Consider the following 19,020-nt stretch of genomic DNA (forward strand, 5'->3'; position numbering starts at 1 on the left):
AGAGATAATAATATAGCAATAATAGAAAACTCAGTTTGTTTCAATCATTATCTCAAAATAGTTTAATGTGGGTTTTATAAATAAAGGTACATACTTTACTAAACAATCACAAATAGGGGTAATGGGAACTGTAGACATATTACATATTATGACTGTTGCTGCTTTTTACTTGGTCATAGAACACCATACCCTTTAAATCATATTTGATCTTACAGTACTGAAATTTAAAATCCAAGCTGTACATGACTATCCATTTCATAGAAAAAAGACTGCAAATCTTCTGTATTTTTCATATTAGCTATCATTATGTTAAAAAAAATTAGTTATTTCATACCTTTACAAAATCTAAGTAGTCGGTGTTGGTCCTTTCCCCACCAAGTCTAACAGGGATTAGAATAATAACAGCTTTATCATCTGTATTATCAGAGGCCATGGAAGTGCACTGTTTATCAATTACATCAGAACTGTAAACTGAGAAAAATATAATAAATATGTATTAAATTTTATAAAAATGATTTTCAGAAACATTTTTACTCTCATCCCTCCTCCCCATTGTCCAGTCATCTGATTTCTGATATCACTATCAAGGTCTCAGTGAGTTAAAAAATGTCTACCTCATTTATATATTCAGCAGATACTTATTGAGTAGCTACTATATGGTACCAAGGACTTCACCAGTGAGCAATATAGAGGAAAAACCCTGTCAGCATAGATCATATACTCTAATATAAGGAAACAGACAGTAAATTAGTAAAATATAAGGTATCTTAGATGGTTTGGGGCCCCTGAGTGGCTCAGCTGGTTAAGCGTCTGCCTTCAGATCAGGTCATGATCCCATCAGGCCCCATCAGGCTCCCTGCTCACTGGGCAGTCTGCTTCTCCCTCTCCCTCAGCAACCCCCTCCCACTTATGCACACTCTCTCTATCTCAAATAAATAAACAAAATCTTAAAAAAAAAAAAAAGATACGTCAGATGGTGATGAGTGCTTTGAAGAAAAACACAGGGAGAAAGATGGATAGGAAATACAGGCGTGGGGGGTGGGAGTTAAAATAAGGTGGGGAGGAGGGCCTTATGAGAAACCTAACAGTTAAGTCAAGACAAAGTAAGAAATCGAGAATGTCAGAACTTGGGGGAAGAGCATTCCAGGTATAAAGATCAATCAATGCAAATGCCTTAAGGCAGAAGCATAACCAGCACATTCCAAGTACAAGAGGGCTGTGTCTCTGGAGGGAAGTTAGCAAGGGGTAAAATAATAGGAAATAAGGTAAGGAGATAAAGTAAAACACTGGGGGAGAATGAAGACAGACTGTGTGAACTCATTTTTGTTTCTTTTTTTTTAAGATTTTATTTATTTATTTCACAGAGGGCAGGGCAAGAGCGAGAGAGCACGAGTGAGGTTGAGTGGCAGAGGGAGAGAGGCAAGCAGATTTACCACTGAGCGGGGAGCCCAATGTGAGGCTCAGTCCCAGGACTCTGGGATCACGACCTGAGCCAAAGGCAGACGTTTAACCGACTGAGCACCTAGGTGACCCAGAATGGGTGAACTCTTTCCAATTTTAGTGTATGTGCTGCCAAAGCAAGCACAAGACTGGGTGAACTCTTAAAGGTCATTGTAAAGACTGCAGTTTCTACTCTGAGTGACATAGCGTGCCACTGAAGAGTTTAGAAAAGGAATGTCCTAATGTGACTTACACTTTACTTGTGTTTCCTGTGTTGATAATAGACTGTAGGGACAAGGGCTGAAGCATATAGAATAGTTAGAAAATAGGATACCTGGGTGGCTCAGTAAGTTAAGCATCCAACTCTTGATTTTAGCTCAGGTCATGCTCTCAAGGTCCTGAGATCAGGCCCTGTGTCAAGTTCCACAGATAGTGGGAAGTCTGCTTGAGATTCTCTCCCTGCCTCTCCCTCTGTCCCTCCCCCGTCATGCTCACATGCTCTCTCTCAAATAAATGAATCTAGAAAGGAAGGAAGGAAAGAGAAGGGAAGGAGGGAGGAAGGAAGGGAGGGATGAAGGGAGGGAGGGAGGAAAAGAAAAGGAAGAAGGAGGGAGGAAGAGAAAGGAAGAAAGAACAAAAGAAAGAGATGAAGGAAGGGAGGGAGAGAGGGAGGGAGAGAGAAAGGAAGGAAGGAAGGAATTGCAGTAATCTAACATGAGATGATAGTGGCTCAAACAAGGGCAGTAATTGTGAAGGTAGGGACTAGTCATGGGCTGGTCATTTGGAGCTGGTTAAAAGTGATCAGTAAATTAAAGGCAAGATGTTAATATGTTAATATTATATGTTAAAGGCAAGATGGGAGAAGGGAAAAAAGGGAGTCAGAGATGATTTGAATGGTTTTGGTATAAGTAAACAGAGTAAGAGACATACCATTTACAAAGACATACTATAGACAACCATAGGAGGGGAAAGGAGGAGAATCAGGAATTCAGTTTTAGACATGCTAAGTCTCAGATATCTATTAAACATGCAAGCAGAGAGGATGAGTAGGCAGTAATGGATATAAAAGCCTGGATTTGGTGAGAGGTCCTATAAATGTGGGAGTTGATAGCACACAGATGGTTCTGCAAAGCCATGAGACCAGGTGAATTCAAATCTGTGTACAGGAGAAAAGGTCTAAAGGCCGAATGCAATTTTAGAGATCACCAAGGTAAGGAAAACCAGCAAAGAAGACTGTGAAGGAGTAGACAAGATAGAAGGAAAACCTGAAAAGCAGCATTCTAAAAACCAAGTAAACAAAACATTACAAGGAGGAAAAAGTGGTCGACTGTGTCAAAGGCTGCTGGTAAATTATGTAATGTGAGGACTGAGAAGTGATCCCTGGATTTTTAGCAAGATTAAATTATTGTAAGAGCAGTCTGGGTAGAGTGATGGGTGTTGACAGCCTAAGTAGAATACTTCAAGAGAAAATGGAGGGATTTTGTAGAATCATATACAGACAAAACTTTATTTTGTTTTGTTTAACAACTACAAAACAGCTTTGTTCAAACTCCCTGTTTGAAGAAAACCAAACTCTTCTGCTCTTGCACAGTTCGCTGATTAACAAATTCTGCTACTTGTGCCGGACTTCTTCCCTTTAAATTTCAAATTTAGGTTAAGAGCTACCAAATTCTTCTGTTCAGCAGTTTCCCTATCTCCCATAGTCAATCTAAACCAAAGATACAAAAATGCAACAAGAGTTCTTTTCATGTTTCAATTCTATCATCTCACTTTTTCCAAACTACTCAGTAATGGCTTCTAATTATAAACCTTTAAGTTCTCTCATTTTTCTGAGGCAGCACACACATGACCATCCCTATCTCTGACTCTTGTACTAATATATATACTTTAATCAAATGAGCTTCACCTTCAGAGAACAGATTGCTGGTTTCCAGAGGCAGCGGGTGGGGAAGAAGGTGAAGCGGGTAAAGGGAGTCAAAAGGTACAAACTTCCAGCTACAAAATAAATAAGTCAGGAGAATGTAATGTAGAGCATGGGTACTACAGTTCATAATACCTTGTTGTTATATTTGAAAGTTGCTAAGAGGGGCACATGGGTGGCTTAGTCGGTTGGGCATCTGCCTTAGGCTCAGGTCTCAGGTGGTGATCCTGGGGTCCTGGGATCAAGCCCTATATCCAGCTCCCTGCTCAGTGTGGAGTCTGCTTGTCCTTGTCCCACTCCTTCTCTCAGTGCCCTTCCCTCCGTTTGTGTGCTCCCTCTCTCTCTCAAATAAATATTTTTTTTAAAGTTGCTAAGAGAATAGATCTTAAAAGTCTTTATCACGAGAAAAAGATTTTTGCGACTACATATGGTGACAGATGTTAATCAGACTTACTGTGTGATCATTTTACAATATATACAAATAATGAGTCATTATATTGTAGAGCTGAAACTATTATGTTATGTGTCAATTATATCTAAATTAAAAAGTATAACCAGATAATAGATAATAAACATTAGAATTATATATATTCCTCACCTGTACAGTCTTGTGCAACATAAATAGTTATTCCTTGTAAATCAGGGTGTCTTGCTTCTTCAACTGCTTTTCTGAAAAACAACATATATCATCCTTTAAAAGCCTAACATTTTCAGTTAATAGTTAAAGGTTTAATTTAAGGGGAAAGAGCCATCATCTTTTTTTTTTTAACTTTCTTATTTAACATATAGTGTCTGCTCTCAAAACTATTATCTGAATGATATCTAAATCAAGTCAATCCTTACACTAAATTACTCAAAGAACATTAAAATACAAGTTACAGGGGCACCTCAGTTAATACTTGGGACTCAATTTCAACTCAGGTCATGATCTTAGGGTCATGAGATCAAGCCCCAAATACACTCATGCTCAGTGGGGAGTCTGCTGGAAATTCTTTCTCTCTCTCTCTCTCTCAAATAAATACATAAATCTTTTAAAATAAATAGATAAATAAATGCAAGCATGACTATTTTTCCCTTCACTCAAAAACCTAAGTAACCTGAACAAATGAATTTCCTGATTTTGAGTCTTAGAATTCTATAAGTAAAATTGCAAGCTGAAAAATATTTGAGTGAGTATTGTGTTCTCAATGGCACACATGATTTGAAAAAAGCCACAATAATATCTGTAAAAGGAAATTAGACAAATTGGAAAAATATAAATATTTTTATTTAACTGTATCTTTATAATTTTTTAATTTCACATGACTTATTATTTATGTTTGCATGTGTTAATTTAGAAGGGAGACTGGCAAACTATGGGCCATAGGCCAAATACAACCTGTGGCCTGTTTTTGTACAACCTGTAAGCTAAGAATGGCTTTTAAAGTTTTGAAGGGTTATAAAACAAAAAAAGAAAAGAAAAGTAGGCAACAGAGCCCTTTATAGCCTGCAAAGCCTAAAATATTTACCATGAGGCCTTTTACAGAAAAAGTGTTCTGATCCCTGGTGTCAGAACATAGTATCTTGGAGAGTAGAAACTAAGCTTTTATAATTATGTTTTTATAAATATCATACCAAGCAGGACTTGATATTATTATTAACAATCCATTTAATAACATTAGGCAAATACATTTCCATTTGTAAGCATCTGGCCTATAAAATATAAAAGCCTGTTAATATGCAAAAATATTTATAATAATTTCTAATTTATATATGATTTTAAATGGAGTAAACTTACTATAATATACTATATCGGGATGATATATTAGTGATTCCATTTACAACAATGGAACACACAACAAATAAGACAAATTTTTTTTTTAAATCAAGCAATATCTAAACAAATGGCACATAAAAGGCTGAGGTACAGTGAAATTTGACTTTTGACTTTTTTCTAACTACTCTGAATGTCACAGACCCTTTACTTTTACTATGATATAATTATAATATTAATAGTCCCATACATTTACAATTCATAAGAATTTGATGTGTGCAAAGAAATGCTGAAAACATCAATTTTAGCTCTTGACATTTCATTACACTATCAGTACATTACAGGCCCCAGGTTACACTATTAAAAAATATATATATATAATGTTATGCATGTTCCAAGGTTGAAAGAGTTGTTAGTTTTCAGAACATTCCAATAAGGTGGTCTAATGAAAACCTGGTTAGACAGAAACCCTGGGTATCTATACCAATGAACAAAAGAAAAATTTGTCATAGATAAATTAAATGCAACTAGAGTTGCAAGGTCTTGTTTTTTCCTTATTAGCAAATGAAAGCTTCCTTGTGAATATTCTCAAGCAGTAAGACTTTAAAACTGCCAATTTTATATATGCACTGCAAAAATCAGCATCTCTAAGCCTAAGGACCTCTGTCGTAAGATGAAAGATTTCAATACAATTTTACCTTAAAATATGAGCAACCACAGCTGGTCCATACCAATCTCCGGCTTTTTTCCCAGACTTCTTTCCATATTCTATTAGTTGATGTAAACCAAAGAGAGCCAAAGGGGAGTCACCAAACCAAGAGATGATTTTCCTGTGATAAATTTCATTTCGCATTTCATGATCATCAGAATATCTTCTGATTGTTTCCTTCTGAGAAACTGTTGGGGTTTTGAGTTCTCCTTCCCCTGAAAGTGATGCTTCAAATGATGCAGTAAATTTTTTTACAGTGTTGGAAGTCCATGATTCAGAGTCTGAATTTTCAATGTTCAAAGCATCAGGCCACGTCCAAGCTATAGTAGTTCCAAAGCAAGGTGTTCAGATCTTTTAAATAGATTTTAACAATTCTACTAAAATAAGTAGATAGCATTTAGAGTCATATAGATTACTAAACTAAAATAGTAAACTCAGAAGTAGGCAAATTTATAGAGAAAGGAAGTAGATTGGTTGCATATGGCAAGCAGGGTATTGGGAGTGACTGTCATAGGATAGGAGGTTTCTTTGGGGGATGATGAAAATGTCCTAAAATTTGGTGATGGTGATGGTTGCAGAACCCTGGAAGCATACCAAAAACCACTGAATTGTTCACTTTAACTGAGTGAATTTATGTTATATAAATTATATCTCAATAAAGCTTTGAGATATGTTAAAAAAAAAGTATTGAGATTAATTTTTAAAAAGTAGTAAACTCAGGTACAAATAAACAACTCCAGAAAATGCTTTTCTTTTTCTTTTCTTTTCTTTGACAGTGCTGAAATGGAATGAGGACATCTGTACTCCCTTACCAGTACTATTTATCAGATATCCAGTCTTGACTACCCAAAGGCACAATAAACATAATCACTAACATTAATGAGAGAATAACTTCAGAAAGAGGATTTTGATTATATGTTAAAATATAAGTCTAACCATGGAAGTTTTAAATTTCTTTTGTTTTTTTCTCAAACAATCCTTTCAAAATAATCATTGTTTAGAGAGTAATATCAATTTTCTAGTAAATGAAAAGTTGATAAAAAGAAGTCATTAAAGATCAAAGATCCCCCCCAAATCAACTATATTCACTACTTCACAGTTTTTATGATAAGACAGTTTCAAGCACACATGTAACTTTAGGTTAAAAAAATGAGTCGTAGACTCAGAGAACTAATTAGGACTGTGAAAAATATCCCAATTCTTGCCAATGACTGCACAAGACTACAAATAAATCATCTCAGAGAAAGTTTAAAAATTATTTTTCTTTGTATTATCCATACCACTCTTGAATAAACATTCTCTCTAAATAATCTCATCAATAATCCCTACAAAAGGTTACCAAATATTTGCCATGCAATGCAGGGAAATTATTTAACACTTTAAAAATATGATAATACTTAGTAATAACCATATGTTATAGGCTAAAATACCAAACTAAAATCTTCCTACAAACGTACAAATTATAAAAAAATGGACTAACAGAAATGGTAAGAAAGGTTTTTCTTTTTTAAAAATAGATATATGTAAGAAGTATCAGTGATATTTTTGAGAGTCTAAAAGATGAAACATGATAACCTTAAGATGAAGCATGATAACCTTATTAAGAATATGCGTAATCAAGTTAACTCATTATAATCATATTTGTAAAGATAAAAACATTTTAATGCATTATTGATATGTAGAGAGAAAATAAAGAAATGCCTTAAATTTCTTAAGATTTAAATAATATACAAATATCAACTACCTGCTCAAAGTCACTGCTATTGACCTGCTCAAGATTTACTAAACTGGAGATAATCCAGATAATTCAATCAAAAAACCTAAATAATAACAACAAAAAAAAACCAAAGGCTACTAAAAACTCATACATGTAAGTCATACCCACCCTAGTTCAATAAAGATGGAATATGCTAGATTAGTTACAACCTTTACAAGACATAAGGAAGTCAAGAAATTAACTATACAAAATTTTACACAGTTTATAAGATGGACTTCAAATTAAAAAAAAACAAACAGGTGAGCCTGGGTGGCTCAGTCAGTTAAGCCTCTGACTCTTGATTTTGGCTCAGGTCATGATCTCAGGGTTCTGAGATTGAGCCCCACGTCAGGCTTTGCGCTGGGGATGGAACCTGCTTAAGATTCTCTCTCTCCTTCTTCCTCTGTCCCTGGCTTCCCAAAACAAAAATTCCTTGCAAAAACAGAGATTTTATTTACCTCTACCAAGGAAGTGTAGTATGAGTCCTTGAGCCAATAGCATCTGGCCAGTTCTTAATGTACAGCCCCAACCACAGTCTGTTGTCAAAGCCGAGCCTTCTATTTGAGGAAATTCTTCCCTATAGGTCAACCATATTCTTGAAATGAAATCTTTACGAAATTCTTCTACATTTCCCGCAATTACATGATCTTCTATTGTACATCCTGATCTTGCAGGTAACAGTTTATTCTCATCTACAAAATAAAAATATAAACTATAGTCTAAATATATACAAAGAAATGTCAATAATGGTATTATGTCCCCATTACTGTCCATTAGATATGGAGTATATTAAAATTTTTCTAATAGTTTTTTTTTCAATTTAAATGAAGATAAATGTTATTCTGCCTAATCAGGCTATTATGAAAATCAAATGCGAATGGATACTGAAATGTTTTGTACACTCTTGAACTAGCTAATAAAAGGTATCATCAATAATACTGTTAATAATAATATCCTATATTCCAAATATAATCAACTCTTTTATGAGGGGATAATATAAAAATACCTTTTCTTTTTGCCTCATTTGGCTGAGGATATACATATTAGTGCTCTCTAAAATGAGATTTGCAAATAAAATATCATGATTTGTCAATATGTAAGACTGAATGTAATCACATTAACTCGTTCTTAAAATCAAATAAAAGGTGCACATTGTATTTATTGTCATGAATATTTATACTCAAATTATAAAATCAAAACTAAGAAGCTGAAGAGTAAGAATATAAAATTCTTAACTATATAGTTATCCTTTCATGTTGAAATACAGTTTTTTAAAAACTACTCTGACCCACATATATCATTTTAAAAAGCCTTTTCAAATTGATTATCTATAATACAATTTCTATATGAAAACTGTGGTCACTGTTTGCCCAATAATTTACAAAATACTGAGGCTCAAATGAACTAACATTCCTTGACTACTCTCTCAAAACGAAAAAGAGAGAATATCTTAGTCACCTTTACAACCTCAGCATGCAGCACAGTGTCTAAAACAAGTAGAGCAAGTAGATCCTAATAAACGTTGCTTGGTTTAGGTGAGTGGACAGGTGAAGAGATAAATCTGCCTACAACTCTCAATTCCAAGGAGTTCAATTTCCAATGCCCTTCTGCAGGATGTTAAAGCAGTTTTATCATGCTTTTATTCTTTATTCTTGCTGCACCTATCCTCCTTCAAGTTCATTCTGAAAAAAATCAGTCACCTGAACTTCATAATATTCAGCTTAATGAAGGTAACTTGTGGCATACAGATTCAATGACAATAAAAAGAATGACTACCAAACCCCCATGATCAATGAATTTCTCCCAATATTTGAAGTTAATTACAAATAGAAATGCCTAGAAATTTAACGGCCCCACAAATATGTCCAAAATTTCTACTTTAGAGACATTTAAATTTGTTTGAAATCTGATACAATAGTACATAACTCTCACACCCTCATCCTGTGGCTTGCCTAATCTCCTACCTGGATGAAGTGATTAATTCTTTATCCTTTTAAGATCTAGTCTTTAGGGCACCTGGGTGGCTCAGTCAGTTAAGTGCCTGCCTTCGGCTTAGGTCATGATCCCAGGGTCTTGGATCGAGTACCACATTGGGCTCCCTGCTCAGCAGGGAGTATGCTCCTCCCTCTGCCTCTGCTGCTCCCCCTGCTTGTACTCTCTCTCTCTGTGTGTCAAATAAACAAATAAAATCTTTAAAAAAAAAAAAAAAAGATCTAGTCTCTAAATTTACTCTAAATTTAAAATTTACAGGGTGCCCAGGTGGCTCAGTCAGTTAAGCCTTTGACTCTTGATTTTGGCTTATGTCATGTTCTCAGGGTCAGAAGATGAACCCTACTAGGGCTCCATGCTGGGCGTGGAACCTGCTTAGGATTCTCCCTCTCTCTGCCCCTACCCCACTCTGCCCCCCCAAAAAATTTACTCTAAATATTATTGGAAAATTGCCAATACTAAATGAACTTCATTGTCCTGCTGACTTTCCACTATAGTAATCCTGCCCCTACTATTCCATTCTTTTACTGGCTTTTCTTTTCACAATCTTAATTAACCTATAATATTTATCTACATTTGCCTTCTTTCCAAATTTCAAGTACACTAGAGGAGAAGGAATGCTTTCTTCTGCACCCCTAAAGCTCCAGGACTTAGCAGAGAGTTCATTCAGTTCATAATGGCTGCAATAAACATTTGTCAGGTAAGATAAGTGGAACCAAAGGAAGAGGGTTGGTTTTTTTTTGTTTTTTGTTTTTTTTTTAAAGATTTTTTTATTTATTTGTCAGAGAGAGAGTGAGAGAGAGCGAGCACAGGCAGACAGAATGGCAGGCAGAGGCAGAGGGAGAAGCAGGCTCCCCTCCAAGCAAGGAGCCCGATGTGGAACTCGATCCCAGGATGCTGGGATCATGACCTGAGCCGAAGGCAGCTGCTTAACCAACTGAGCCACCCAGGCGTCCCTGTTTTGTTTTTTTTTTTTAAAGATTTTATTTATTTGACAGACAGAGATCACAAGTAGGCAGAGAGGCAGACAGAGAGAGAGAGGCAAGCAGGCTCCCTGCTGAGCAGAGAGCCCGATGCGGGGCTTGATCCCAGGACCCCGGAATTACGACCTGAGCCGAAGGCAGAGGCTTTAACCCACTGAGCCACCCAGGCGCCCCAGGAAGAAGGGTTTTTAAACTTTTGTTTTGCTTTTGTTTTTTATGATGGGAGAGATGTGAGAGCAGAGCTCTACGAAGCATGGAAAATCTCAAAGAACCACAACAAAGAATGAAATGAAAGCTGATAAAGGAAACAGAAGAGAACTGCTATTAACATTGAGGGTTCAATCAAGGCTGACTATCACAATTAAACAAGTTAATATGAGAAATAATTATAAGTAAGCAAATTGTAAAATGAACCCTCAAAGACTACAGCTCTTGTAAATATCAAAGTACAGGATAAAATAAGTATGCATATGTTTAAAAAATAGAAGAGTATTAAAAGTTAGACAAATAACTAAAACCAGACTATTAAAACTAATCAGGCACATAGGAAAGAAAATCAAATGGAACTGCTAGAAATGAAAAATATAATAACTAAAAATGGAAATTTGGTGTAAGACTAAACAGAAAATTATATACCGCTCAGGAGATAATTAAGAAACCAGAATTAAGACCTAAAGAATTACTCAGAATATAGCACAGAGAGACAAAGTAATAGAATATGTGAAAAAAAAAAACAAAGAATTTCAGAGACTCGAAAAAATCTAACAAAGATTTATCAGAGATGCTGGAGAGAATGGGAAGAATGGGGAACAGCTATAAATTAAAAGTGATGAAAATATTTCAGATTTTAAGAAAGATATGAATTCCAAGTACAGTAAAAGAAAGTTCACATGAAAGACCAAAAAAAAAAAAAATTATCTTGAAAACAACCAGAGAGAGGGTGCCTGGGTGGCTCAGTGGGTTAAAGCCTCTGCCTTTGGCTCAGGTCATGATCTCAGGGTCCTGGGATCAAGTCCCGCATTAGGCTCTCTGCTCAGCAGGGAGGAGCCTGCTTCCCTCTCTCTCTGCCTGCCTCTCTGCCTACTTGTGATCTCTGTCTGTCAAATAAATAAATAAAATCTTTAAAAACAAAACAAAACAAAACAAAACAACAACCAGAGAGAACAAAGAAATGACAGCTTCAAAATACTGGCAAGAACATGTTCTTGTCCTAAGGTAACCAAAAATTTATTAAACAGAACACAATAGCAGTAACTATGTAAGGAGGTAAAATAGTTAACCAGACTATATTAAAATTAAGAGCTACTGTTCTTTGAAAGATAGTATTAAGTGAGTGAAAAAGTAACCAATAGATTAGAAGAAGACATTTCCTACAGATATTTTCAAAAAAGGATTCACATCTAGAATACATAAAGAAAACTTAGGAATGAATCAATAAGTAAAAGAGAATCTAATAGAAGACATATCCAAATGGAAAAATGTTTATGAAAATAGGCTCATTCCATTAGTTATCAGAGAAATGCAAATTAAAATCAAAATGTAGCTCTAATAAAAAAGGAAAATATCAAGTAATGGTGACATAAGAGCAAGTAGAATTCTTACAATATAATTAACATACAGTGTTATGTCATATCAAATTAAAGCTAAATAAAATAATATTATATTTTTTATGTTGAGTTCAGTTTTGTTATACTCCTTATAAGTATATACACAAGGTTTTTATCTTCTCTATGTATGAATAATTCATAGTTTCAAAATTCTAAAGATTTAATATAAAATTATTAAAATAACTCAATATTTGTAATAAAGAAATAATACAAAGAAAAAGTCTTTCTTCCACTGGATTCTGTCGTTTTGGTCATATATCCTAGCTTGGTGCTGAAACAGACACTTGATACTTTAAGGAGTGGTAGGTGAAGATAAGGCCACCATGCTGAGATTAGCAGAGTAGGAAGATAAACAGAATATGAGTCCTTGATGTCACAGAGGCCCTGAATTAACCAACCTAAAGCCATCCCTACATGGGACTTCTGCTTGTGTATGTTAATACATCCCCTTATTTTTTAAACTATTTTGAAATACATACATTAGCAACTTTTCTAATTTGGTCTCCTTCTGTAGTTTTATAGCAGCCTGTACTTCTGCTTCATCACAAATATAATGGTATGGATGACTTTTGTACTTATTTGTTTAATGTCTTATCTGCTGGACAGTAAGTTCCTTGACAGTAAGGACTGTGCCTATCATACTTTCAGCATCAACTCCAGCACCTGGCACATTATAAGACTCTCAATAAATATTTGTGGAATAAATAAATAATCTTATTAATCAAACCTCCTACTACTGAATACTTAAGTTGTTTCCAACTTCTTATTTCAATAAAGCTACAATAAACACCCTTGTACGTGTGTTCTTCACACATATGGGGAACTTCACTATGGTAAATACTTAAAGGTCAAATTTCTGGGTCCCAAGTTGTATATATTTTCAATTTTTCTAAGCACTCTCAAATTTCTCATGAAGAGGTTGTACCAATTTACGCTCTCATCACCCGTGCTTGCATTTCTATTTCTTCATATCCTTGCTAACATTTGATATCATGAAACCTTTCAATTTTTGCAAATCTGATGACTAAAAAATAGTCATCTCATTTTAATTTGCACTCCCTTTATTATTGGCATAGCACTTTTCCATATTTGGCCGTTCAAATTTCTACTTAAAAAGCACCTGGCCTGTTGATTTTCTTGGCTCATTTTTTTCTTGGATTGTTTATGTGCTTTATATTAAATTTGTAGTTCATTATTACTTTGGAGACTAACCTTTTGTTTAAGATGTAGATGGAGAGATAGAAAGATCATCATGTGATACACACACAGATAAGACACCTACACACATGAAAAGAGAATGAAAGAGTATGTGTAAATGTCTTCTCTATCTTGCTTGCTATGAAATTTTGTTTATGGTGTCTTCTGTCATATAGATATTTTAAATTTGTATTTGGTCAAATTGATCAATATTTTCTTATATAGGCGATAATGTTATGGTTTGTTTTTTAAGATTTTATTTATTTGACAGAGATCACAAGTAGGCAGAGAGGCAGGCAGAGAGAGAGAGGAGGAAGCAGGCTCCCTGCAGAGCAGAGAGCCCGATGTGGGGCTCAATCCCAGGACCCTGGGATCATGACCTGAGCCAAAGGTAGAGGCTTTAACCCACTGAACCACCCAGGTGCCCCTATAATGTTATGTTTTATATAAGAAGTTCTTCTCTGAAGCGCCTGGGTGGCTCAGTCGGTTATGCATCTGACCTTGGCTCAGGTCATGATCTCAGGGTCATGGGATTGAGCCTGGTGTCAGGCTCCCCACTCAGAGAATCTGCATGTCTCTCTCACTATGCCCCACCCCTGCTCATGATCCCTCGGTCTCTCTCTCTCTCAAATAAATGAATAAAATCTTTAAAAAAAAAATTCTTCTCTACCAAATATCATACCCACGCTGAGTAAATGCAGGCTAGCCGCTGTTACTTTTCTATCTTTACCACTCCAGTGAAACTGCTCTCTCAAAAGTCATCAGCAATTAAATCCTAGAGCCTCTACTGAGGCTATTTCCTACTCAACCTCTTTTGAGCATTAAACATTTTGTCCAACTCTTTCTCTCTGAAAATCTCTTTCCTTTGGTTTTTGATAATATACCATTGTGGGGTTTTGTCCTATATATTGCCTATTCCTTCTTAATTTCATTCACTAATTCTTCCTCATCAGGATATCCTTCAAGATGGATGTTCTCTGCCTATACTTTCCATCAATATGACCTTACCCATTGGCCTCAAAGGCCACCTCTTTGAAAATAAATACAAATAAATTCTAAACAGCCAACTTCACTCAGACTGTCCATTTCTAAATAGTGTATTTCAAATACTACATGTACCCTCAAACCCATGCTTCCTTTAGTATAGCACATTTGGTTACTAATACTACCTATCATCCAAGATAGTAGTTTTTAAGTCTTCTTTATCTTCTGTCTCTCATGTTACTAAATCCAATCATGTTAAATGCTGTTGATACTCTCTTAAAATATCTCAAATCCATCCCCTCCTTTCCATTTCCACTACCCTATATCAGAGTCACTGTATCTTGCCTGTTAACTGACTTCCAATCATTCTTCTATCAGTTATTCTTCCAAAGCATGTATTAGTTATGATTATTATGTGCTCATTCTGGGCAAGATCAATGTCCTAACCAGTACATTCTCAATATATAATCACTGAAAATAATTTCATGAAATTTGGCATTTTGTTGCTCAAAAATCTAAGAAAGTAACAATCACTGTAATTAGGAAGCCAACTGGGCACCCCACTCTCTATCTCTCTGAAAATGTAGACAACTTGCTCATGCCAAAAATTCTGTGACCTGTAAGAGTCCAAACCTAGCCTCCAAGATTTCTGCTAATTCTCCATAGCTTTAGCTTTAATGGTCCTCCCTGTGTCCAGCCACTACAATATGAGTTGTCTTCTTTATTCCACATGTCAAATTTATCCCCTTTCCAAAAGAACTCCTCTTAGACCAAGCACTTCATAAGCTGACCCAACTTTACTTAAAGATCAGAGGATGTCAACAGGGAATGTCTCAATGGACATGCAGCCTCTTACCACCTTTCTAGGCCCTCTCCTTTCTCCCTGCAGATCCCCACACCTTTCTCCTTCTCTCTATCACCACTCCTAAACCAAAGCAAAATATAGTTGATCCTTGAACAATGTGGGATTAGGGGCTCCAATACCAACCCTGTAGTCCATGCATAACTTTGAGTCCCTGAACACTTGAACTACTCATAGCTTACTGCTGATCAGAAGCCTTACCTGATAACATAGTCAATTAACACATATTTGTATATGTAGTAAATACTCTATTTTTATAACAAGCTAGAGAAAAAGAAGTATTAAGAAGATCACAAGGAAGAGAAAATATATCTACAATACCGTACTGTACTTATTGCAGAAATCCACATATAGGGGTGCCTGGGTGGCTCAGTGGGTTAAAGCCTCTGCCTTCAGCTCAGGTCATGATCCCAGGGTCCAGGGATCGAGCCCCACTTCGGGCTCTCCACTCAGCGGAGAGCCTGCTTCCCTCTCTCTCTCTCTCTCTCTCTCTGCCTGCCTCTCTGCCTACTTGTGATCTCTGTCTGTCAAATAAATAAATAAAATCTTAAAAAAAAAAAAAGAAATCCACATATAAGTTGACCTGTGCAATTCAAACCCATTGTTCAAGAGTCAACTATAGTCTTCTATTTGTCTCATTCATACCTCCTACATTATTTACTTTTTGTCTCTTGAGTTGAGGGCCTCCAAGAGCCCACTACAAGGATCTGTTCAAAGTATTTCTTCCAAAAAAATCTATAATGCTATCCTTAAAAAAAAAAATTCTAATAAAGGGTGCCTGGCTGGCTTAGTCAGTATAGCATGAGACTCTTGATCTTGGGGTCATGAGTTCAAGCCCCACATTGGGTGCAGAGATTACTTTTAAAATTTTTTATTTAATTTTAAAAATTTTAATAACTTTTTCTCCAATTTCCTATATCATGAATAATAATACTATTTAGGATGCTCATATGTATCAGGCACATCACTAAACCCTTATGAAACAGTTATCCTTAATACTTAGGAAGAATAAATAATTTGCCTAAAGTAACAACTAATTAGGAAAAAGAGCCAAATTCAAAGCACTTATGTCTGACCCAAAAGCCCATATTCTCCTCTGCCTATAAACAAATGATATAACTTTTTAGTATAGCATTCAAGAACCCTTCCAAATTTGATTATTTTCAGAATCCTCTCCCACCATACCTACACTAGATGTCTCTGTTTCTGAAATATACTCTCTAATATCTTGTGCCATTCTATTTACTAAAATGCATCCCTTCTTTGTCCATCACCTTCCTATTCATCCTTCAAGAATGCTATGAGGATTCAATCAGTTAAACATGTAAATTACTTAAAATGCTGCCTAGCACATAATAAAAGATGGTAGCTGTTATTATTACAAGACATGTACAGGGTTTTAGAAAACTGCTGATAAATGATATGCCAAAATAGGTCAACCAAAAATAATAGCCTTGATAATGACATACTCTCACATACATTCTCTCTTTCTCTACTCTCCCTCTCTTTCTTTCACTCACACACACACCCATTCACACAAAATACACACACTCATACACAAAACCAAGCCAAGACATATAGTAGGAAAAATATCCATCATAAAGTGAGACATAGGGGCGCCTGGGTGGCTCAGTGGGTTAAGCCGCTGCCTTCGGCTCAGGTCATGATCTCAGAGTCCTGGGATCGAGCCCCGCATCGGGCTCTCTGCTCAGCAGGGAGCCTGCTTCCTCCTCTCTCTGCCTGCCTCTCTGCCTGCTTGTGATCTCTCTGTCAAATAAATAAATAAAATCTTTAAAAAAAAATAAAATAAAATAAAGTGAGACATAGTCTTGGTTTAAATTTTAGCTCTGCCATTTAATACCTGTGTGACTTTGGACAAATTACTTAAATTCTCTAAGCTCCTGTTTCCATATTCATAAGGTAAGGATATTTGAATCAACATTGTAGGCTTTCGTAAGAATAAAAGACATTTCACAAAGAGCTTAGCATGATGCCTAACACATAGAAGGTGCTCATTAAGTGACATAAATTATTAAAAGAAAATATATGATAATTATTAAAAGAAAACATATAATTATTAAGAGAACGAGTATATGTGGAAACTTAAAAATGTCAAATAAGGTCAATTAATTTCAGAAATTGGAGCATCCTTAAGAATTGGAAAATCTACCATTATTAGGTTAACTAAATGCTACTTTTAATTATTAGCTATACTTTAAAGCTATCTGAGAACTTGATAGGGATATTAGGATATCAATAATATTTACTTAGCATTCACACTATCATAAGTCCAAAACTATGAAGGATATAACAAAAGAGGTCATGATTTTCATCCTCAAGGAGTTCAATAGAAACCCAAACCATATGGCAATATATTTTGTGTTACATAAAATACAGGTTCTTAAAAGAAATATGCCAAAACACAGGCATAAAAAGTAGCATGGTGGTTGCCAGGGCTGAGGGAAAGAAAAGGTTGGGGAGCTTTTTTTTTTTTTTAAGATTTTATTTATTTATTTGACAGAAAGAGATCACAAGTAGGCAGAGAGGCAGGCAGAGAGCGAGGAGGAAGCAGGCTCCCTGCAGAGCAGAGAGCCCGATGTGGGGCTCGATCCCAGGACCCTGGGATCATGACCTGAGCCGAAGGCAAAGGTTTAACCCACTGAGCCACACAGGCGCCCCGGAGCTATTTTTTAATGGGTCAAGTTTCAGTTTACAAGATGAAAAGTTCTGGAGATAAGTGGTGGTAATGTTATTAGCACCACATTATAAATGTATTTAATACTACTGAAACGTATACTTAAAAATCAGTAAGAAGGTACATTTTATGTTATGTGTATTTTGCTACAGTAAAAAAAAGTATAAGTAAGAAGCAAAAAGAAATATGCCAAAAGTAGATTAATCTGGAAATAAAACAATGAAAACAGTTACACAATGAATTTCTACAAAGATTTTTAAATGGATTACAAATTTAGCACTTACCTTCATATTTAAAATGGTAACATTTTCCAAGCAATAATACAGGGGAATTTCTACTAAAATATGTTTTTGTTTTCAACACCCAACCTAAACAAGAAAAGAAAAAAGTTGTTTTGCAATTAAAGGATTTCAGACTAAGAGTCTAGCAGCATTTCCTTTTTCTTAATTTCAAATCGTTAATTTTCAACTATGGACATGACTTTTTTGCAAGAATAGCAAAATATATGGACAATGAACTGTAAATACAGGCCACTTATGTGACATTCAAATACAGTCAAGTATTTTAAATATATTCTATCCACAAAAAGGACACAGAAAGAAAAGAATTTAATTTTAATTTCTTTTCAAACAGGTCACAATGTTCTTATGGTATAAAACTTTAAAAGTACAAATTCTACTCCAGTTTCTCTGACATCAATCTCTTTTCCCAAATGCAACAAATATTACCAATTTCTTATATTTCCTTCCATCTTAGATAATTAAAATATTTAAAGAAATTGAGTATTCCAATGGAGTAATTTAGGGACAAGGTAACAAAATACACCAGTGCTTTTGATAAATGTGTATTGAAGTTTCCTGGGAAAATGTTATAACCCCATCATGTCAGCCACCTGAGGATCTCTGAAATAGTGAATAAATCTTTCAGATATCCTTCCAATTTTCTTCCTACTAAACTGTATGTGTCTAAAAGGTAGTATCCTCTTGGGTTGTTTTTTTTCCCATGACCCTGAAAGCATGACCTGAGCTGAAACCAAGAGTCTGTTGCTCAACCAACTGAGCCATCCAGGTGCCCCTCCTCTTGTTTTTTTATGGTACCATTAGTAGGTCTCGATTTCCTGAAAA

At 35.4% G+C, this 19,020-nt stretch overlaps 1 protein-coding gene across 7 annotated transcripts in view; it reads right to left on the reverse strand.

The window, feature by feature from the left end:
- The window catches only part of ATG4C (autophagy related 4C cysteine peptidase), an 83,722-nt gene that overhangs the window by 31,591 nt on the left and 33,111 nt on the right, over positions 1-19,020 (reverse strand). For all 7 annotated transcript variants that reach the window (XM_047723764.1, XM_047723760.1, XM_047723762.1 and 4 more), the window contains 5 exons: positions 18,181-18,264; positions 8,038-8,271; positions 5,813-6,143; positions 3,960-4,030; positions 335-471 (listed from right to left, as the gene is read on the reverse strand). In XM_047723764.1, coding sequence (XP_047579720.1) covers positions 335-471; positions 3,960-4,030; positions 5,813-6,143; positions 8,038-8,271; positions 18,181-18,264 — 857 coding nt within the window. The remainder of the gene's footprint in view (positions 1-334; positions 472-3,959; positions 4,031-5,812; positions 6,144-8,037; positions 8,272-18,180; positions 18,265-19,020) is intronic.

This window comes from Lutra lutra, chromosome 4, assembly GCF_902655055.1.
Source record: "Lutra lutra chromosome 4, mLutLut1.2, whole genome shotgun sequence".
NCBI lineage: Eukaryota > Metazoa > Chordata > Mammalia > Carnivora > Mustelidae > Lutra > Lutra lutra.